The sequence below is a fragment of the Nyctereutes procyonoides genome, unplaced genomic scaffold (genome assembly GCF_905146905.1).
Source record: "Nyctereutes procyonoides isolate TBG_1078 unplaced genomic scaffold, NYPRO_anot_genome, whole genome shotgun sequence".
NCBI classification, from domain to species: Eukaryota; Metazoa; Chordata; class Mammalia; order Carnivora; family Canidae; genus Nyctereutes; species Nyctereutes procyonoides.
This window is the reverse complement of record NW_026575052.1, coordinates 31,161,070-31,182,660: the sequence shown is the minus strand read 5'-3', so window position 1 is coordinate 31,182,660 and position 21,591 is coordinate 31,161,070. Positions and strand designations below refer to the sequence as shown.

Below are 21,591 nucleotides of genomic sequence, written 5' to 3'. Positions count from 1 at the left end.
ATAGAAAACACAAATCCGGGCAGCCCGGGTGGCTCAGCGGTTTAGTGCCACGTTCAGTCCGGGGCGTGATCCTGGAGACCCGGGATCGAGTCCCACGTCCAGCTCCCTGCTTGGAGCTGACTTCTCCCTCTGCCCGTGTCTCTGCCTCTCAATCTCTGTGTCTCTCATGAATAAATAAATAAAATCTTTAAAAAAAAAAAAAGAAAACACAAATCCAAAAGACAGGAAGGAGATTAGTGTTTGGGGTCGGGGATGGGAATAGGGAAAGACTGCTAATAGGTTAGAGATTCCTTTGGGGAAATATTGAAAATACTCTAAAATTAGATCATGGGGATGGATCCCTGGGTGGCTCAGCGGTTTGGCGCCTGCCTTTGGCCCAGGGCCTGATCCTGGAGTCCCAGGATCGAGTCCCACATCAGGCTCCCTGCATGGAGCCTGCTTCTCCCTCTCCCTCTCTCCCTCTGTGTCTTTCATGAATAAATAAAATCTTTTAAAAAAATAAAATAAAAATAAAATAAGATCATGATGATGGTTATGCAACTCCAAGTTTAGCAAAAATATACTGAAAACAATTGAAATTCATGGCATATAAATGTCACCTCAATAGAAACTTTAAAATCTACACCTCAATAAAAAACAACTACATTAAGCACTGATGCTTTTATTGTTTTTTTTTTTTAATTTTTATTTATTTATGATAGAGAGAGCGGGGGGGGGCAGAGATATAGGCAGAGGGAGAAGCAGGCTCCATGCACCGGGAGCCCGATGTGGGACTCGATCCTGGGTCTCCAGGATTGCGCCCTGGGCCAAAGGCAGGCGCCAAACCGCTGCGCCACCCAGGGATCCCTTTATTGGTTTTTTTAAAGATTTTATTTATTGGAGGGCAGGCCGGGTGGCTCAGCAATTTAGCGCCACCATCAGCCCAGGGTGTGATCCTGGGGACCCAGGATCGAGTCCCGCATTGGGCTCCCTGCATGGAGCCTGCTTATCTCTTTGCCTATGTCTCTGCCTCTCTCTCTCTCTCTCTCCCCCTCTCTCTCATGAATAAATAAATAGAATCTTAAAAAAAAAAAAAGATTTTATTTATTTGAGAAGAGGAGCGAAGGGGGGTGTGGCAGAGGGAGAAGCTGACTCTGCTGAGCAGGGAGCCTGATGCAGGCCTGGATCCCAGGACCCTGGGATTGTGACCTGAGTAGAAGTAGATGCTGAGCAAACTGAACCCCCCAGGTGCCCTGATGCTTTTGTTTTAAAACATAAAACCCTGTTACCTATGATTCGAATGTGTAAGTGACCAAATTTAAAAACAATTTCTTACCATGCTCTGAAGAATTTTCAGTGCTTCCTCTTTACCTTCAAGCTGTCTTTGCGATGCCTCAAGTTCAGTTTTTAAAATTTCTACCTCCTGAGGAGAGAAGTAAAAGTAGTCTACATATCTGTAAGATATGCAAGCCCAAAATGATCCGTTTGGATAGTTTACATGTAAGCTCAACGTGCACTCTGACTCTAGGCACTCTGGCCTTACAAAAGAGGCTGGAAATTACTCCCAGCTTCCTAAGTAGCCCAGGCGGGCTTTAGACTGAGACTCACTGTCCGGCACCAGTTGTGACTGAAAGCCCAGATCATTTGCTTTTGCCCTTCTAGACCACATAGCTAATAATCTGAAAATAACCTTTAGAGCACCTAAAATAAGCTCATAATCATCCACAGAGCTACAATAGCTACTATCAGTTGGATTATGTCCTCCCCACCAAGTAAAAAGTCCAAATCCTAACTCCTGGATTTGCAGACAGGGTCTTTGCAGACACAGCCAGATTACAGTTGGGTCACACTGGATTAGGGCAGGCCCCAATCCAATGACCGGTGTCCTGAGAAAGAAAAATTTGGTCACAGACACACAAGGCGGCCACGTGACAACAGAGGCAGAGACTGGAGTGATGCACCTGTAGGCCAAGGAATGCGAAGATCAGCAGGGCAAACACCAGAGGCTTTGAGCTGTCAGAGGGCACATGGCCAACTGACACCTGGATTTCAGGTTCCTGGCTTCCAGAACAGAGAAAGGATACATCTCTGTAATTTAAGCTGCCTGTTTGTGGTGCTTTGCTACAGCAGCCCTAAGAAACAACTACAGTAGCTTACTGGCTTTCACCGGAAGAGTTACACATTAAGATGGCTTCCCGTTTCCCAGAAGACAGAGACCTCTGCACAGAAACTCCTACACCCGGCAAGCTGGACTGCGGGTGCCTGGGATACCTGCTGGTCTCCTGACTTCAAAGAGGTTAAATTAAGTCCGTTTATTGCAAGCCACACACCCAAGGAAGAACGATGGAAGGAAGTGTGTAACCCTTTTCTCCAGGAGATTAGAGAAGTGGTAAAAGATGAGGGGCAAAAGGCAAGCTGGAGGGCGTGCTTCCCTGAATGGCTCTCTTGAGAGATGAGAAGAATGAAAAATGGAGGAGGTCAGTTGAAAGTTAAGAGCTTGATATTGTGGCTCATCGAGAAATATCTGGAAAGCCACAACTGCCTTCCAGACAATTTTAGTATTACTTAAAGTATCAGTGGGCTTTGTTCACTGGAGACTTTTTTTTTAAAAGATGTCATTTAGGGCAGCCCCAGTGGCTCAGCAGTTTAGCACCGCCTTCAGCCCAGGGTGGGATCCTGGAGAACCAGGATCGAGTCCCACGTGAGGCTCCCTGCATGGAGCCTGCTTCTCCCTCTGCCTGTGTCTCTGCCTCTCTCTCTCTCTCATGAATAAATAAAATCTTAAAAAAAAAAAAAAGATTTTATTTATTTGACAGAGCACAAGCGAGGGGAGGGGCAGAGGGAGAAGCAGGGAGCCTGATGTGGGGCTCAATCCCGGGCCCCAGATCATGACCTGAGCCGAAGGCAGATGCTCAACCAACTAAGCCACCCCGGCACCCCCACATGAGAATTTTTATTTAGCCAGAGTACTTACCTCTAAAGTATCATGAAGACGTTGCTTTAATTCGGCGTTTGACAATTCTGAATTTGAATCTATTAGGGAAAAACAAACAAAAAAAATATTTAACTAGTTGAACACAGGACATCTGTTTACAAAATATCAAATACGATTTTTTGTCAGGAGGGAAGAATTGGAATAAACCAAATACTGATAAAAAAAAAATAGGTTAAAACACTGCACTAATGAAAAGACACAAACTTTTGAAGAAAAATACTCTTTAAAAAAGGACGCTAATAATACTGTTAATGAACTGGTTAATTACTACATGCAAAACAGTAATTAACATTGGTGAGTGAAGTAAATTTTGGTGTTTGGCTTAAGTACGATCAATACAGTGATATGAATATCTAAGAAATAACCTGAATTTAGTTTCTTTCCAAGGAGAATGACTAGAAGTCTCCTGTAACTTCAATTATTCTCTCCTTAATGTGATCAATTGAGACATTACATTGAGCTTCCCAGGAGCTTCATTTTCATTGTGGTCTCACTGGCAATAGAAAAACATGAAAGTGATAAATTACAAGCAAGATTAAGAAGAAGTGAAAGGAAGAAAAGATTTTTTTAGAAAGAGTATGTTGAGGGACATTAAAAAGTTTCAAAACAGTTTTTTCTTTGCTGTTCTGAACTCTCCATATGATGGTATCAAGGCAAAAACTAAATCTTGTTTTTACTCTGATGGTTCCAGAGGGACAGGTGACACTGGGTTGGCAGTGACCAGTTCCACTGTCGTAACACATGTGGTAGGCAGAATAATGGCCCTAACCATGAGCACATCTTAATCCCCAGAACCTGTGAATACATGGCAAAAGGGACTTTGTGTGATTAAGCTAAGGACTAGGGGTTTATCCTGGATTAACCAGGTGACCCCACCGTTCTAACAAGAGTCCTTCTAAATGAAAGAGGCAGGAAAGTCAGCGTCAGGGTGAAACAGCATCAGAAAGACTTGACCAGCCATGGCGGGCGTCGGAGATGGAGGAGGTTGGCCACAGACAAGGAGTGCACGCAGGCTCTAGCAGAAGCTGGAAAAGGCATGGGATTCTGGAGTCTCCAAAGGAACTCCAGGGGAGTTCCTCCAGGCGCAGTAAAACGTGTAAGATAAGTTATCTTATTATTATTTACATTTGTGGTAATTGGGAAATTACCTATTAGCCATAAGAAACCAATAACAATATCCTTATGTAGGATGATGCTAAGTTGAGATAAAAGACCCAACAAGACAGGAGCTCATATCTCTACTGTTCCATCTTGTTTATACCCCAGTGGTTTCCTCAGTTCTCATAAAGGCATCTTAGCATCATGTGCCGTTTTCAACATCTTGCTTGCAAAACTGAGCCCATCCTCTAGACATGATACATCCTCTAACTGCAAGAAAAACAAGTAAATAATCCCATCGTAATTTTAAGAAGGATTCTGAAAGGTGGAGAAGATCCTCATGAACATGTTTTTTTTTTTTTGAATCTGAAAACCATGTTTCTTAAATTATTCTCATGTTGTTCTAATTTGTGCTTGTTCCCCTTTGATGGGGGAACTTTTACAACATGGATTATAAAAAATTCAGCCAGACAAGAGCTGTGCCACCAAGGAGGCATGGAGTCACCCCAGGTTCCCAACCATTTTGGAGTTGTAACATTCTCTCACAATGATTCTGAATTTTATTCTTTCCTTAATATATGGCATAATTTTATATTTGGTTATGATAATCTTTTGAGGGCATCTGGCTGGCCCACTCAGTGGAACGAATGGCTCTCAATCTCGAGGTTGCATTACCCCCATTGGGTGTAGACATTACATTTGAACAAGATTAATCTTTAGGTGGAGGATTTCATGACATTCCTAAAAAAAAAAAACCCCAGAGGTACACATTTGCCTGGAGCACACCTTCCCCAGATAAGTATCAGGTTTGGACATCAGTTCATTCTGGGGCTCAGAAGCCACCTCTTTAGATAGGTATGCCTGGCCCTTGCCTGAAATAGCACGCTCCCACCCCTCCAAATACTCCGTGTCCCAGCACTTAGGACTGCCTGCTGTTACACAGCTGTTGACTGGTAGTTTATTTTTTCTCTCCTCCACTAGAATGTCAATTTCATGACACAGAGACTCTGTGGTTCATTCATGTTCCCGGAGCCTCCAACAGCCTCTGGCATCTAACAGGTACCCAATAAATATATGAATTAAAAAAAAAAAAAAAAAGGCTGAGGCATACCACTGAGTCACACACACACCAAGAGCAAGGTAGGTAATTGCTGGTATCACCAACATCTGTGTTAATATGGAGTAATCACTATACTTCAGCATTTGTACAACACTTGGAAATAGAAGCACGGGCTACTTTTGTGCTGTCACCAATCCCGAGAGGTGAGTAGAGATGAATTTCCAAACTCCACTGCAGTCACCTTTACCTTGTGCTGGAAGGGTGGAAGGACAGGGGATTCACAGGGCACGAGGCATTCTTACCACTGCTACTCTGGCGTCCGTAGTGGGAAGGCCCGGATTCTTTAGGGCAAGTATCCTGCAAGCTCTTATGGCTGGAAGACTGAAAACTGGCCCTTCTTTCTTCCCCCTTTCCTGGAAGTAGGAGAGGGCTAAAGTTCTTTCCATCAGATCTTTTTCTAGATGTCGACAATTGGGAAACTTGCACTTGGAAAACCGCGCCAGGCCTCCTCCCGAGGCCATACCCTAAATCGCCGTCTGCCAGGTCGTCCTCAGTTTCCCAGGGCTGCACCTCCGCCTCACTCGGCGGCCTCGCCAGCCTGCTCATCGGCCAGATGCCTTAGTCACATAAGGCAGAACAGGTCACCTGCGGTTCAGAAGAGCACTTGTTTAGAACCATCAGTATGACAGGCTGGCCCTGGGGAGGGCGGGGAGGGTGTGCCAACTAGGCGGGCAGGCCTGTCCGCTTCAGGGTCTCTAACAGGTGAGGGCCTTGCAGGGAGGAAGAGACCCAGCCCTCCGATTTCAGAGGCTGCAGATTTCAGAGGCTGCAGGGCACTGCAAGGAGGCAGGGAAGGCCTTGACTGAACCGCCGCTGATCAGGGGAAAGCGGCCCAGCCTTGGCCCAGGAAAGAGGAAGGCCGTGGTCTTGACAAGCCTGACAGCAGGAGGAAACTCAGGGTGGCCCCAGAAACCGGACGTGCAGCCACTACGGAGCCCAGCCAGCCGCGGTTCCCTCGTGGCCCTTGTGCAGGTTGGGGGTGTGTGGCTCTCAGAGCCTCTCCTCCAGCTCTGCCCTGCTCATCCTGCTTCCGTGGGGGCGGGTGCTCAGCGGTGGAGCGTCCGCCTTCAGCTCAGGCCGTGACCCCAGGGTCCTGGGATCGAGTCCCATGTCGGGCTCCCCGCAGGGGGCCTGCTTCTCCCTCTGCCTGGGTCTCTGTGTCTCATGAATACATAAAATCTTTAAAAAACAGGGGGATCCCTGGGTGGCTAAGCGGTTTGGCGCCTGCCTTTGGCCCAGGGCGCAATCCTGGAGTTCCGGGATCGAGTCCCACATCGGGCCCCCGACATGGAGCCTGCTTCTCCCTCCTCCTGTGTCTCTGCTTCTCTCTCTATATATATATATATATGTCTATCATAAATTAATAAATAAATAAATAAATAAATCTAAAAAAAAAATCTTTAAAAAACAAACCCTTCCATATTTTTCTAAATCAGGCCACTAAAAGGGGGAAAGGTAGTGGGAAAGTGGGAGCTGAGTAAAATAGGAGTGGGTTCTGACCGGCCTATGATGCCTCCCCAAAGGTAGGGCAACCTGAAACTTCTCCCATGCTGGCGCCCAGGCCTGTCCAGTGGGCCAGCGTAGAAAGTAGGCTCTGTAAGAATAGAGAATTTTGTCTGTTTGCATCATCACTGCATTCCCAGTGCCGAAAACAGGATCTAAGACATCACTGGTGCTCAGTAAATACTTCGTAAATAAGTGAATGAAGGAAGGAATAAACAAATTGAAATCCTCGCCTACGGGGCAGAAAAACAGTCACCCCAGCAAGACTCCACTCTGAACACTGTGCGGCTAATTGCCTCCTCTCTTCCCAGAGGAAAATATTCCAGATCAAAATGCCATACAAGGGATCCCTGGGTAACGCAGCAGTTTAGCACCTGCCTTTGGCCCAGGGCGCGATCCTGGAGACCCGGGATCGAGTCCCACGTCAGGCTCCCGGTGCATGGAGCCTGCTTCTCCCTCTGCCTATGTCTCTGCCTCTCTCTCTGTGTGACTATCATAAAAAAAAAAAAAAATTGCCATACAGTACGCTGAGCCCTCCCTGTGTGCAGATCCCCAGCCCCTGCGGACACCTGCCTGGTAGCTGGAGAGCATCTTAATGCTCAGCCTTGTTCCTCTCGTACCGTAGTTGAGAAGGACTTTCACCACCAGCCCTTTCAAAATAGCTGTTTTGATGTAGCTGTTTAGAAACATCTCATCCTTTTCTCAAGACTCAGTAAAAAAAAAAAAGAAAAGAAAGAAAAGAAAAAAAAATCTCTTCTAAATACCCTGCTGTTTAAATAATTGTTCACCAGGACTTTCAAAAATAATTCTTAGTCTTGCATTTTTTAGTGAGATGTTTCTTTTAATCTTCCACTATTATAACCACACAAAGATGCCAGGTAAATTTGATCATGTTTGAAGGGGTTTCTGTTGTTTTTAGGGTTAAAGTACCATATATTTCCTTTTTTTTTTTTTTTTTTAAATCTTTTTTTTTTTTTAATTTTTTTTTATTTTTACGATAGTCATACAGAGAGAGAGAGAGGCAGAGACACAGGCAGAGGGAGAAGCAGGCTCCATGCACAGGGAGCCTGACGTGGGATTCGATCCCGGGTCTCCAGGATCGCGCCCTGGGCCAAAGGCAGGCGCCAAACCGCTGCGCCACCCAGGGATCCCTATTTCCTTTTTTTTTTAAGATTTTTATTTATTTGAGAGAAAGACAGCATGAGCAGGGGGAGGCGCAGAGGGAGAAGCAGGAGCCCCACTGAGCAAGGAGCCTGACGTGGGGTTCGATCCCAGGACCCCGGGATCATGACCTGAGCTGAAGGCAGATGCCTAACCAGCTGAGCCACCAGGCACCTCAGTACCATATAGTTTCAATATTTGAAAGCAAAGACCCTTAAAGATTTGAAAAGATAACATCATAAAAGAAGGTACACCAATGGAAAGACGCTCAGTGTCATTAGCTGTCAGGGAATTGTACATTTAAACTACAGTGAGATTCTGGTGCATACCACTGTCAACTCTTAAGTGCTGCTGCGGATGTGGGCACACACAACTGGCAGAGGTGTAAGACAGATGACTACTGTGGGAAAGTGTGACAGTTTCTTTGAAACAGGTGATCCAGCAATTGCAGTTCTGATATTTACCCAACAGAAATGGAAACATGTTCACACAAGGATGTATGCACAACTGGTCACAGCATTCCTCAAATTGGAAACAAACCCGAATGTCCATCAACAAAAAAACTGTATGGTAAGTCCATACAATAGAATATCTTCAGCAATAAGAATGCCTAATAATATGTAACAATGCCTAAATAATAAATAAGGAATGCCTGACGTATGTAACAATGTAAATGAATCTTAGAGCCATTATACAAACAGAGGAAGCACATGCCATGCGAAATCCTGGCCAAACTAATATACCTAACAGACAACAGATCCTGGTTGCCTAGGGTGGGTGACAGGCTGACCTCAGGGAGCATGAGCAAACTCTCCGGGGGTGATAGAAAAGTCTTCTATCTTGACTGGATGAGATGGTTTGTCAAAACTCATCATCCTCACAATGGTGCATTTACTGTATGTAAATTATATCTCAATAATATGAAAAAAAATTTTAAACAAATAAGGGACCTTTATCTGGATTAGGGGACAAGAAGAGAAATGTGTTAATCAGTTATAAGAATATAACTCCTAAATAGGAAAATTATTGGGATCCCTGGATGGCTTAGCGGTTTAGCGCCCCCTTTGGCCCAGGGCATGATCCTGGAGTCCGGGGATCAAGTCCCACATCGGGCTCCCTGCGTGGAGCCTGCTTCTCCCTCTGCCTGTGTCTCTGCCTCTCTCTCTCTTTCTGTGACTCTCGTCAATAAATAAAATCTTAAAAACAAAAAAAAAAAAGAAAATTATTAAACTAGATACTTTATTTTTTTAATATATTTTCCTTTTTTAAAAATTTTTATTTATTTATGATAGTCACAGAGAGAAAGAGAGGCAGAGACATAGGCAGAGGGAGAAGCAGGCTCCATGCACCAGGAGCCCGACGTGGGATTCGATCCCAGGTCTCCAGGATTGCGCCGTGGGCCAAAGGCAGGAGCTAAAGCGCTAAGCCACCCAGGGATCCCCAAAACTAGATGCCTTTAAATCAGCATCGGTTCTTTTCCAATGATGTAATAATAGCACGTGTTGCTTATTTTCTGTGTGCTAGGCACTATTTAAGTGTTTTATTTAGATCATCCTATTTAATCTTGACTTTGCAAGATAATACTGTTACTGTTCGTGGCAGCCCTCGTGGCGCAGCAGTTTAGTGCCGCCTGCAGCCTGGGGTGTGATCCTGGAGACCTGGGATCGAGTCCCACATCGGGCTTCCTGCATGGAGCCTGCTTCTTCCTCTGCCTGTGTCTCTGCCTCTCTCTCTGAATAAACAAATAAATCTTAAAAAAAAATACTGTTACTGTTCAAGTCTAGACAATTACACTTAAGCACAGAGAAGTTAAGTAATATAGCTAACAAGAGAGAGAACCAGATTCTGAATCCTGATCCCTAATTTCAGAGACTGTGACATTCTTAGCTGTCATTTGAGGAATGTGAGCTTAATATCAGAATAAGCCACGTTCCTATTACTTATGACATCATACAGAACTGAAAGTCATTTTTTTTTCCCTAAATTTTTTACAAAACCATCTTGGCTCCTTCACAAGTTCATTCCCAAAATAAGTCTATTTTTATTTGTCAAGATAGACAGGAAATTATTTCCCGACTCAAAGGATAATCCCTAAGAAGCTGTGCTCTACCTCTGGCAGATTCCTGCTCATCAGTGCACTCACACGCCAGTTAAGGAGGTACAAGCAGGGCTAGGCAGCCGGCAGTGGAGAAAATGGAATTGGTCAACTCAAAGGGAAAAAGCAGCAAGAGGAAAGAGTAAGCAATCGCAGGATGAGCTAAGAACCTTTTGTGATGTGTCACATAAATTCAGGTATCTGGGTTCACGTGGCACACAGTGAACCTCCCATGACCCCAGTACTCTGCCGCTTTGAAAACTGTGACTTTGGGAACTGCTGGCTGTGTACTCTTCCCACGTTTTACATGCTAATATTCATATGTAATACAGTCAGATGGACTGACTTTTAGAACACAAGCCTTCTAAGAAAGGGAAAACGTCTGAAATTACTGCTGTTCCATTCCGTCTGTTTTAAACGTATTGAACGTTGACCACCAGGGGGGCAGCAGGATGTGTGACAGAGAAGGTCTGAGTTCAAATTTCACTCCACCACCCACTGCTCTGATCTTGCGCAGGTCCCTTAACTTCTTGGAGCATGTTTTCCAATCCCCAAAATGGCTTTAAGCATTACTACTTTATAGGGTTATTCTGGGTGCCATCGATATATTTGAAGCTAATGTTCAGTGAATTAGAGTATCAGTTTGTTAAAGGGGAGGCTTGGATAGGATGATGCTTTGGTGCTTCGGGGCTCCAAGATTCTAGATGGATACCGGCATTTCCCAGTGTGCCCCAGAACACTAGTTCGCACTGTTAGCTGTTGCCAGGAATGAGGGGGCTTTTCAGTTTTACTCTCCGCGCTGGACGAGCTATCCACGACTTCCCCAAGTCACGCGGGCAGGTGGTCACCTGGGAAGGGCTAGAGGAGGAACGGCCTGCAGCCAGCCGTCCTACTTCTGCGCCGCACAGCTCTCTGAGAAGTGACCGCCGAGTCCAAGGCCCAGTCTGGCTCCTCAGCCCGTCCACCCCGCAGGACTGACCTACGGCCTCACGCCTGCCTGTCAGGCTCCTCCTCCTCCCTGCCTGCTGGCCATGCTTGGGTGCCACTGTCAACACAACTGCATTCACGCTTCCAGCTGGATATCCTGCCAGCAACTCAAACACAGGCTTCAAAACAAACGCACTAAAAAAAAAAAAAAAAAGAAGAAGAAGAAGAACACACTGCCCACCCCCCCATCCCGAGTCCTCCGTCTCTGCAGTTGCCCGACCAGGCCAGAACGTTGGGATTTCCCTTTTCCTTGATCCCTTCAGCTGCCGTGCTCCAGGCCCACAGAATATCTCCAAACCAGAACCTTCTTTGGATATGAACTTTGCAGTCCCTGCTGAGATTCTTGTCTCTCCTGGATCTAGCCTGCTGCCCCAGACACGGGTCCAGTGGTGCCCCCTCTCTCACCCTAAGACACCCCATGGCTCCCACGGCATACAAGTGTCACCCTGAGATTCCAGTTCTGACTTCCCATTTCAGCTGTCACTGCTTCCTGCACAGGCCCTGTACTGCCTTGAGGATGGCACCTGCACCCAGGCCTTGCCAGGGCAGCCCCGCTCACGCCTGCGCTGCTGCCTTCACCCTGGGAATGCTCTGTCCTCAAGTCCCCCTCAGCTCGTGACAGCCACTCCCTACAGCAGCTCTCCTGACACCCCTGGGCCAGACGTGGCTTCTCCTACCCCTGCAGTGTCCCTTTTTTCTTAATTTTATTTTTAAGATTTAGAGAGAACGTGCAAGTGGAGGAGGAGCAGAGGGAGAGAATGTTCGGGGAGACTCGGGGCTCAATCTCACGGTCCATGAGCTCATGATCTGAACAGAAACCAAGAGTCAGTTACTTGGCCACCCAGGCGCCCCATTAAAAAAAAAAATTTTTTAATTGTTTTTTAGGTCAACTCTACACCCAACATAGGTCTCGAACTCACGACCCCAGGATCAACAGTTGCATGCTCTTCTGAGCGAGCCAGTCAGGCAACCCTGTACCTTTCCATTCTCTTAAAGATTGTATTTATTCCCGAGACACAGAGAGAGGCCGAGGCCCAGGCAGAGGGAGCAGGAGACGCCCGCGGGGACCTGAGGCGGGGCTCGATCCCGGGCCCCCGTGTCACGCCCTGGGCGAGGCAGACGCCCAACCGCGGAGCCACCCGGCGTCCCTTCCCTGCACCTTTCTAACAGTCCCGCCTGGTATTTTTATTGCACTGGCCCTTCTGCAAGGAGTATCCTGGTCTCACCCGCCCAGGGACAAGCGACGGGCGGAGCTGACAGGAAGCCGGCTCCTGCCCAGGGCGCTGGCGCTGGGAGCGTCCACACCCACCGGTGCTCACACGCCCGTTCCTGTCGGGCTTGGCAGGGGCGGCCCCTCGAACCCCCGCTGCCCGGCGAGGACCCGCCGCACAACCCGGCCCGGCCTTTGTTTTTCAACTTTTTGAGAACCATGGCCCTAGCTGGCCGTGGAGCTGCAGAGACGGCGCCGGCGCGCCCGCGCTGACCGGAGGGCCCGCTGACCCAAGCCACGGGCACGGCCGCCACGGGCGTTAGCCGGGCTGCCCTGCGGCCCTCGGGGCGCGGCAGGGCGCTTCCCGCGCCGGGGCTCGAAGGCTCCGCACTAACAGGAGGCGTAGGCACGGCGGGAACAGCACCGCTCCCCCCCACTCCTGGCTTCCAACGTGAGAGGGACTCACGGCCCCTCACCTGGGGAAGGCGGCCCGAGCGCCAGGACTCCGCTCGGGCCTGCGCCCCCAGAGCGCCCCCAGAGCGCCCCGAGCCCCCGGCGCGCCCCGCTCACCTGGGGTCCAGCCGCTCGCCCCGCTCACCTGGGGTCCAGCCGCTCGCCCCGCGCACCGCCCTCCTCCAGCCACGTGACCGCTCGCCCCACCCACCCAGCCCGAGACCGCACCGACCCCCCCCCGCGCCTCAAGTCACGTGACCGTGGGCAACCCCACCCTACAGCCACTTGCCCCGCCCCCTCCAACCACGTGACCCTGCGCACGCCCCCATCCAGCCCCGTAACCGCGCGCCGCCCGGACCGGAAGGAAGGGTGGGGCCGCCTGGGACGCCACCGCCCGCCCAGCCCGGGGATCGCCCACCACGGGGGACCGAGTTAGGGACGGGCACGAGGCTTAGAGAGCGAGCGAGAGCCTGTGTGCCTCGACAAGTTAAAATGAGGCGGTTTAAACCAGAAGCGTCTAGGGGCCCGTAGGAGGAAGCCGCAGGCGAGCGGAAGGTGAGCGGCGCCCGTGGCCCGGGAGCGCGGGCTTGCTTCCCGCCGCGGGGCGTGCGGGGGGCGGGGGGCGGGGGGCGGGCCCTCGGGAGCTGCCCCTGGGAGTGGCCCACGGCCCTCAGGACGCGCGCCCTCGCGCCCCACCGGCCGCCGCCGCGGAGAGGATTTCCACAGTTATTTCCGAATATCCAACGTTGACGCAGTAACTGACGGGACGTGGCGGTGTCCGACCCTTGGCAGGACTTGAAATTTACTCGGCATTGGAATAAACGAACGAGCCCCTTCTCCCCAGGAGCGGACTCCGTTTATCCCGCCTCGCGTCCTGACGCAGCCCGCGGGGTCCCGAGCGCGCGCCCAGCCCCTTCCGGCCGGCGGAGCGCACGTGCGGGCGGGCGGGCGGGGGTCGTGGGGGCGGCCCTTGCGAACCGGAAGTGGCGTCGCTCACGTAGGCCGGTCGCCTGGTCGCGGCAGCCGCCTTCCTGCCGAGGTGTCTCAGAACCGCTCTCCCGGACGGACCCTGGCACTGTTCTGTCAGACCTCCAGCGGGCGGAGCTTGGGACTCAGCCACACGGAACGTTTACTTAAAAAATACCCGACTTCGTTTGCAAAACTGCGCGCGCTGCTGCTGAGCCGTCGCATAACAAATGTGTGCTGAACGCCTTTAAAAACTCGTATCTGGGGACGCCCAGGGGCTCAGTGGGTGAGCGCCTGCCCTCGGCCTGGGGCGTGACCCGTGATCCCGTGTGACGGGATCGAGTCCCGCGTCGGGCTCCCCGCATGGAGCCTGCTTCTCCCTCTGCCTGGGTCTCTTCCCCTCTCTTTCTCCCCCTCTCTCATGGATAAATAAATAAGATCTTAAAAAAAGACAAAACTTGTATCTGCCTCTTTGAGTGCACTTCGAACCTAATTTGTAATTTTTTATTTCCTAAAGATATTTATTTACTTGACAGAAGGGCAAGAGAGCAAGCGAGGAAGAACCACCCCATGACCGTGACCTGAGCCAAAGGTGCCCCTAATATCTGTTATTTAACAGCTTTATTTAGCTATTATCCACGTAGCATGCAATTCAAAGTATAGGACTCTGTGATTGTGGGCAGCCCTGGTGGCGCAGTGGTTTAGTGCCACCTGCAGCCCGGGGCGTGATCCTGGAGACCCGGGATCGAGTCCCACATCAGGCTCCCTGCACGGAGCCTGCTTCTCCCTCTGCCTGTGTCTCTGCCTCTCTCTTTCTGTGTCTCTATGAATAAATAAAATAAAAAATCTTTAAAAAAGAAAAAGGACTCTGATTGTTAGTGGTTCACAGAGATGTGTAAGCATCAGCACAACCAATTTTAGAATATTTCCATCACCCCAGAAAGAAACCCCTTATCCATCAGTAATCACTCGTCACTCTCCTTCAACTGGACCGAGCCCTGGAAGAACCACTACCCACCTGTCTGCTTCTAAATAGCTGCCTGTTTTGGACATTTCCTTTTTTTTTCCCAAAGATTTTATTTATTTATTCATAGAGACACAGAGAGAGAGAAGCAGAGACACAGGCAGAGGGAGAAGCAGGCTCCGTGCAGGGAGCCCGACGTGGGACTCGATTCCGGGTCTCCAGGACCACCCTGGGCCCAAGGTGGCACTGAGCCCCCCGGGCGGCCCTGTTTTGGACATTCCTTAAGTGGAGTCAAACAATTTTTTTTTTATTTTTTTTTTTTTATGATAGGCATACAGTGAGAGAGAGAGAGGCAGAGACACAGGCAGAGGGAGAAGCAGGCTCCATGCACCGGGAGCCCGACGTGGGACTCGACCCCGAGTCTCCAGGATCGCGCCCTGGGCCAAAGGCAAGTGCCAAACCGCTGCGCCACCCAGGGATCCCGGAGTCAAACAATTAAAAGTGTTTTGTGACTGGCTTCTTTCACCTAGCATTATGTTTTCAAGGTTTACCTATGCCAGAGCATGTATTAATACTTCCTTTTTTTTTTTTTTTTTTTTTTAAGATTTCATTTATTCTTGAGAGACAAAGAGGCAGAGACACAGGCAGAAGGAGAAGTAGGCTCCATTCAGGGAGCCCGATGTGGGAATCGATCCTGGGCCTTGGGGATCACGACCTGAGCCACAGGCAGATACTCAACTGCTAACCCACCCAGGCGTCGCAATACTTCATTCTTTTTATGGCCAAATAATATTCCATTTTATGGATATACCACTTTTATTGGCCATTCATCAGTTGATGGACATTGAATTTTTTTTCCAGTTTATGGCTATTATGAATCACGCTGCTGTGAACATTCATCAACACGTTTTTGTGTGGGGCCCTTTGGGAGGCTCAGTGGTTGAGCATCTGCCTTTGACTCAGAGTGTGACCTCGGGGTCCTGGGATGAGTCCTGCATCTGGCTCCCTGCAGGGAGCCTGCTTCTCCCTCTGCCTGTGTCTCTGCACCTCCCCCCCCCCCCCCGCCGTCTCTCTCTTTCTGTCATGAATAAATAAATAAAATTTAAAAAAAAACTTTGTGTGTGGACAGATGTGTGTTTTCATTTCTCTTGGGTATATTCCTAGGAATAGAATTGCTGTATCAGGGATCCCTGGGTGGCACAGCGGTTTGGCGCCTGCCTTTGGCCTAGGGCGCGATCCTGGAGACGCGGGATCTAATCCCACGTCGGGCTCCCAGTGCCTGAAGCCTGCTTCTCCCTCTGCCTATGTCTCTGCCTCCCTCTCTCATTCTGTGTGACTATCATAAATAAATAAAAAATTAAAAAAAAAGAATTGCTGTATCTTTTTTTTTTTTGCTGTATCTTATAATACTTTATTTTTAACATTTTGAGGAACTGCCAAAAGGATTTTTAAGGCAGTTGCACCATTTCATATTAACACTAGCTATATGAGAGAGTTCTAACTTCACATCCTCACCAACGCTTCCTGTTTTCTAGAGGTTTTTTGTTGTTGTTTTGTTCTTGTGTTTTGTGGGTGTTTGTTTGGTTTTGATAATAGCTATCCTAATGGGTATGAGGTGGTATCTCATGGTGGTTTTTTTTTTTTTTAAAGATTTTATTCATGAGAAGCACAGAGAGGAGAGAAAGAGAGGCAGAGACACAGGCAGAGGGAGAAGCAGGCTCCACACGTGGAGCCTGATATGGGACTCCATCCCGGGTCTCCAGGATCACGCCCTGGACTGAAGGCGGCGCTAAACGGCTGAGCAACCTGGGCTGCCCTCATGGTTTTAATTTACATTTTCCTAATGACTAATGTCTTGAGCATCTTTTCATGTGTTTACTGGCCATTTTATATATTTTGAAGAAATATCTATTCAAATCTGTCCATTTTCAGTAGAGTTCTATATATTTTCGAGATTGAGGTGTGAGAATTCTGTTTTGGATACTTGACCCTTATCAGGTTTATGATTTGCAAATATTTTGCACCATTCTGTGGATTGCCTTCTCACTTTCTTGATGCTGCCTTTTTTTTTTTTTTTTTTTTTTAACGTAAACTACAACTAATGTGAGGCTTGAACTCACGACTCTGAGGCCAGGAGTTGCATGGTCTACTGACTTAGCCAGCCAGGTGCCCCCCATGGTGTCTTTTTTTTTTTTTTTAAGGCTGATACTTAACCTAACTGACAGAGCCACCCAAGTACCCCTGTCATTTCTTTTAAATAGATACAGTTAATTTTTGTGTATAGATTTTGAATCTTGCTGGTTTAGTAGTGTAATAGCTTTTGAAAAAGATTCCAGGAGCACCTTGGTGGCTTAGTTGGTTAAGCCTCTGCCTTTGGCCCAGGTCATGATTCCGGGGTCCTGGGATTGAGCCCAACGTGAGGCTCCCTGCTTGAAATGGAGTCTGCTTCTCCCTCTGCCCCTGTCCCTGCTTGTGCACACACACTCTCTTTCTCTTTTTCTCTCTCTCTCCCTACCCCTTCCAAATAAATAAAATCTTGAAAAAGAAATAGGTAGATTTCAGGAGCACCTGGGTGGCACAGTCAGTTAAGCCTAAGACTCTTGGTTTCACCTCCATCAAAAATTGTCTATATTGGCATGGATTTCTTTCTAGACTCTCTGATCTGTTCCATTGATCTGTGTGTCCATCCTTTCAGTATGCCACATTGACTTATTTTAGTCATTAATACAGATCTTGAAATCAGTTACAGTTTTTTTTTTTTTCTTTTTTAACTCTGCTCTTCTGTGTCAGCATTGTTTGGCTACTCTAGTTCCTACGTGTCTCCATATGAATTCTAGAATCAGCTTTTGTGTGGGTTCTCTTTGGAATTTCAACATAGATAATTTTGTTAACTGAGAATAATTTATTTTTTCCTTTCAGCTCTGTATGTCTTTTATTTCTTTTCTGGCTTAATGCACTGGTGAGGGCCTTCCCTGCCCCCAGATGACCAAACGACCAATTGGCTTTTTAGTCACCAGCCTTGTTAATAACAGCAAAGTTTTTTGAATCCTCTCTGGCATAAAAATAAACCCCTTAGACAATAAACCTCTGAATGGATCTCAGGAATCTGTGAGTCTTTGAAAAACAAAATATTTTATAGTAATATATGTATTTGTATTCCTTAGAGGAAGTGTGTTCATAGTTATATCAGCCTGTCAGAGGAATTTATGTCATCAAAGGAACTAAATTTTAAATAAAAGCCTACATAGGTATAAAAAACTTTCAGGACATTGTTTCTCACATATACAGCAGTTAAAGTTACTAAGAACTGTGATCTACGTATGTATCATATACATGTTTTTTGTTTTTTCTTACCTTCGACTCTCCCCACTCCATAGGAGAGGATACATGCTTCTTAGCAGTTTTGACCCCATCACTTTTTGTTTTGTTTTGTTTTTTTAACCTTTTTTTGTAAGATTTTGTTTTTATTTATTCATGAGAGAGAGAGGCAGAGACACAGGCAGAGGGAGGAGCAGGCTCCATGCAGGGAGCCTGACGTGAGACTCGATCCCGAGACTCCAGCATCAGGCAGGCCCTGGGCCAAAGGCAGTGTTAAGCCGCTGAGCCACCTAGGATGCCCAATCCCATCACTTTTTGTTAAAAACCAACAAACTTAGATGTTGGTTAGGGATTGGTGCTAAGACATGCAGAAGAAAGCTAGATGAAGTGAGGCCAAACCCCTTTTTCAGAGCCCACACAAAAATATATATACCAATGAGGGCAGGCATAAGGAAAACAATCAGTGGTTATGCATACATCTAAGCTTATTAAAGCACTCATGAGGAACTGAATAAATATTCTTAATAAGTCTCATTTACAGAAATATAAAATGTTTAAAAATATGGTACACTTTTTATCTCAAGTTTTAAGATTTTATTATGTGAGAGGGAGCACACAAGTGGAGGAGAGAGGCAGAAGCAGATGGAGAAGCAGACTCCCTGCTGACCAGGGACATGTGGGGCTGCACCCCAGGACCCTGAGATCATGACCTGAGCTGGAGGCGGTCACTTAACTGACTGAGCCACCCAGGTGCCCCTCTCCTTAGGTTTATTTTAAATTAGTCTTTTTATTTTTTATTTATTTATTTTTAAGTATTTATTTATTCATAGACACTGAGAGAGAGAGGCAGAGACACAGACAGAGGGAGAAGCAGGCTCCATGCAGGGAGCCCGACGTGGGACTCCATCGTCTCCAGGATCACATCCCAGGCTGCAGGCGGCGCCAAACCGTTGTGCCACTGGGGCTGCCCTAAATTAGTCTTTTTAATAAAAAAGTTAAGTAGGTTTGAATAAAACCAAGCAGTAAATGAGGTTATTTCTAAGACCTTCTTCAAATAACTGTAAGATGTTTAAAGAATTGTCAATAGTTTCACCTAGGATTGAAATTAGTATATTTACAAAATTCCCAAAAGGTGTTGTATAGGTCCACATTAGACTCTCTGTTAGATCATAATCTCCCTTCTGTTGAAGGAAAACTTATGATGAGTCAATTTCAGTGTTAAGATAATCAGCAGTCGGGATCCCTGGGTGGCTCAGCGGTTTGGCGCCTGCCTTTGGCCCAGGGCGCGGTCCTGGAGTCCTGGGATCGAGTCCCACATTGGGCTCCCGGCATGGAGCCTGCTTTTCCCTCTGCCTGTGTCTCTGCCTCTCTCTCTCTGTGTGTGTCAATCATAAATAAATAAATTAAAAAAAAAAGATAATCAGCAATCATTTGATAATTCATTGAATCCCAGTAACGAATACTGTCTTTTCAAAACAGCCATTAGTTTCACTAAAAATAGTAACAAACACATATATGGTGCTATGTGCCAAACACCATTTAATCCTTACAAGAGTCCTATGAAGTAATTATCCTCATTTTTTGTGATTTGACTCCGGGTACTACTGGATAGCACCTTTGTAATATTATCCTAATCCGAATTCTCTTTCTTCTCTACCTCCATACTCATTCTTTTTTTTTTTTTTTAAGATTTTATTTATTTATTCATGAGAGACAGAGAGGCAGAGACACAGACAGAGGGAGAAGCCAGCTCCATGTAGGGAACCTGACGTGGGACTCGATTTGGGGTCTCCAGGATCATACCCTGGGCTGCAGGTGATGCTAAACTGCTGCGCCACCGGGGCTACCCCTATACCCATTCTTCAAAGCCCTGCATCCTACATCATTTGTTCTTTTCTGATATTCATAGTAGGGAAGAGTTCTGTCTTTTGTCCTCTCCTGCTGTTAGAATCTCCAGTAAGGCACTTGCCACCATCCACCAGATTTGTTGAAAGTGTCCATTTGCTTGTATATCTTCCTTGTATACTAGGTTACAATGGTCTGGAGGTCAAGAACTTACCCTGGGAGGCACTACCCTTCAGTCATTTTTGGGGAATCTTGCACATATATAAGACAACCTATGGTAATTAAAATGAATCTGCTAAATGTTACGTTCCTATGAATTTTATCCAGAAATTGACTTGACAGATAGAATCGCTCATATGCAGAGTTCCATGTACATTAAGCAGCATAACTAAATGGTGTAGAGCCTGCTAAGGTAGAGTCCTGACTCTTGATACTTTCTAGCTGTGACCTTGGCTAAGTCACTGAAGTGACCTGGTTCCATCACATGTACTGGAAATAATAATACCTGCTTCAGATGTGTACTGAGAGTTCACTTTTTTAAAAGATTTTATTTGAATGAGAGAGCGAGCATGGGGGAAGAGGCAGAGGGAGAAGCAGACTCCCCCCCTCCCCCCACAATGATGCAGGATGTGGGGCTCAATCCCAGGATCCTGGGATCATGACCTGAGCAGAAGGCAGATGCTTAACCGACTGAGCCACCCAGGTTCCCTGAGAGTTTACTTTTGAAATGTGAGTGTTGGACAGCCTGGGTGGCTCAGCAGTTTAGTGCCACCTTCGGCCCAGGGCATGATACTGGAGACCCCGGGGTCAAGTCCCAGGTCAGGCTCCCTGCATGCAGCCTGCTTCTCCCTCTGCCTGTGTCTCTGTCTGTCTCTCTGTATCTCTCATGAATAAATAAAATCTTAAAAAAAATGAAATAAAAAAATGTGGAGTGCTTGTTATATGATAATATATATACATGCTATTCTCTTACCATTCTTGGCAACATTGTAATAGTAAAAAGCTGGAAACAACCTTAATGTCCATCATCAGTAGGGAACTGATTTAACCGATTATAGCCATCCTAAATGGACTTCTGTGCAAATATTAAAGATATTAGGGATCCAGGGGCACCTAGCTGGCTCAATTGGAAGATCATGGGACTCTTAATCTCAGGGTTCAGTGTGAGCCCCATATTGGGTGTAAAGATTGGTTAAATAAATAAAAAAAAAAGATAAGGGATCCAAAGATGTAGGAATGACTAATAGGTGTATGAAAACAGGCTCAAGGTGTATGGTGGTTAAGTAACTTAAACCTCTGACTTTTGATTTTGCCTCAGTTCATGTTCTCAGGGTCAAGCTGACTTAGGATTCTCTCTCTCTGCTTCTGCCCCTTCACCCTCCCAGCCTGCCCCCAAATGAACCAAAATGAAGACCACTGAAGATGGAAATGAAATATGACTATTTTGTCCAGAGGATGGCTACTAGACAAACAGTAGCAAGTGTTGGCAAGGATGTGAAAAAAATGAAATCCCTATTGCATAGATGGTGGGAGTTAAATAATGCAACCACTTTGCAGAAACAGTTTGGTATTTCTTCAAAAAGTTCAACTCAGTTGCAATATGATGCAACAATTTCACTGTATACCCAAGAGAATTGAAAACCTACGTACACAAAAAACCTGTACACGTATATTCATAGCATAATTCATAATGCCCAGAATGGATACAACCCAATTGTGCAGCTGATGGAATGCGTAAACAAAATGTGGTACATACAGTGGAATATTAATTTTTTAAGACTTATTTATTCATGAGAGGCAGAGGGCGAAGTAGGCCCCCCGCAGGGAGCCCAATGCGGGACCTGATCCCGGATCCCAGGATCACGCCCTGAGCCAAAGGCTCAACCGCTGAACCACC

General features: G+C 47.0%; 2 protein-coding genes and 1 long non-coding RNA gene across 9 annotated transcripts in view; 2 read left to right on the top strand and 1 right to left on the bottom strand.

Moving 5' to 3' along the window:
* Nucleotides 1–12,792, bottom strand: part of CCDC125 (coiled-coil domain containing 125) — a 32,215-nt gene extending 19,423 nt beyond the window's left edge. The window contains exons 1-4 of one of the 4 annotated variants that reach the window (XM_055331066.1): nt 12,747–12,792; nt 5,435–5,777; nt 2,954–3,012; nt 1,316–1,402 (exon numbers count right to left, since the gene is read on the bottom strand). In XM_055331066.1, the coding sequence (XP_055187041.1) occupies nt 1,316–1,402; nt 2,954–3,012; nt 5,435–5,738 (450 nt within the window). In that variant the 5' untranslated portion in view covers nt 5,739–5,777; nt 12,747–12,792. Of the gene's footprint in view, nt 1–1,315; nt 1,403–2,953; nt 3,013–5,434; nt 6,435–12,718 lie in introns of those variants that run through there. The other 3 variants (XM_055331065.1, XM_055331067.1, XM_055331064.1) reach the window with 3 other exon arrangements.
* Nucleotides 1–21,178, top strand: part of CDK7 (cyclin dependent kinase 7) — a 72,385-nt gene extending 51,207 nt beyond the window's left edge. Inside the window, exon 12 of one of the 3 annotated variants that reach the window (XM_055331073.1) lies at nt 21,013–21,178. In XM_055331073.1, coding sequence (XP_055187048.1) covers nt 21,013–21,041 — 29 coding nt within the window. In that variant the 3' untranslated portion in view covers nt 21,042–21,178. Of the gene's footprint in view, nt 1–8,327; nt 8,909–11,823; nt 12,311–21,012 lie in introns of those variants that run through there. The other 2 variants (XM_055331071.1, XM_055331069.1) reach the window with 2 other exon arrangements.
* On the top strand, nt 12,841–15,576 carry LOC129513328 (uncharacterized). 2 transcript variants are annotated; one of them, XR_008665229.1, is made up of 3 exons: nt 12,841–13,156; nt 14,085–14,159; nt 14,862–15,576. It is a non-coding gene; the product is annotated as an uncharacterized LOC129513328 (long non-coding RNA). The 2 variants fall into 2 exon arrangements; XR_008665228.1 differs by lacking the exon at nt 14,862–15,576 and having other exon boundaries at nt 14,085–14,483.
* Nucleotides 21,179–21,591: the final 413 nt, after the last annotated feature.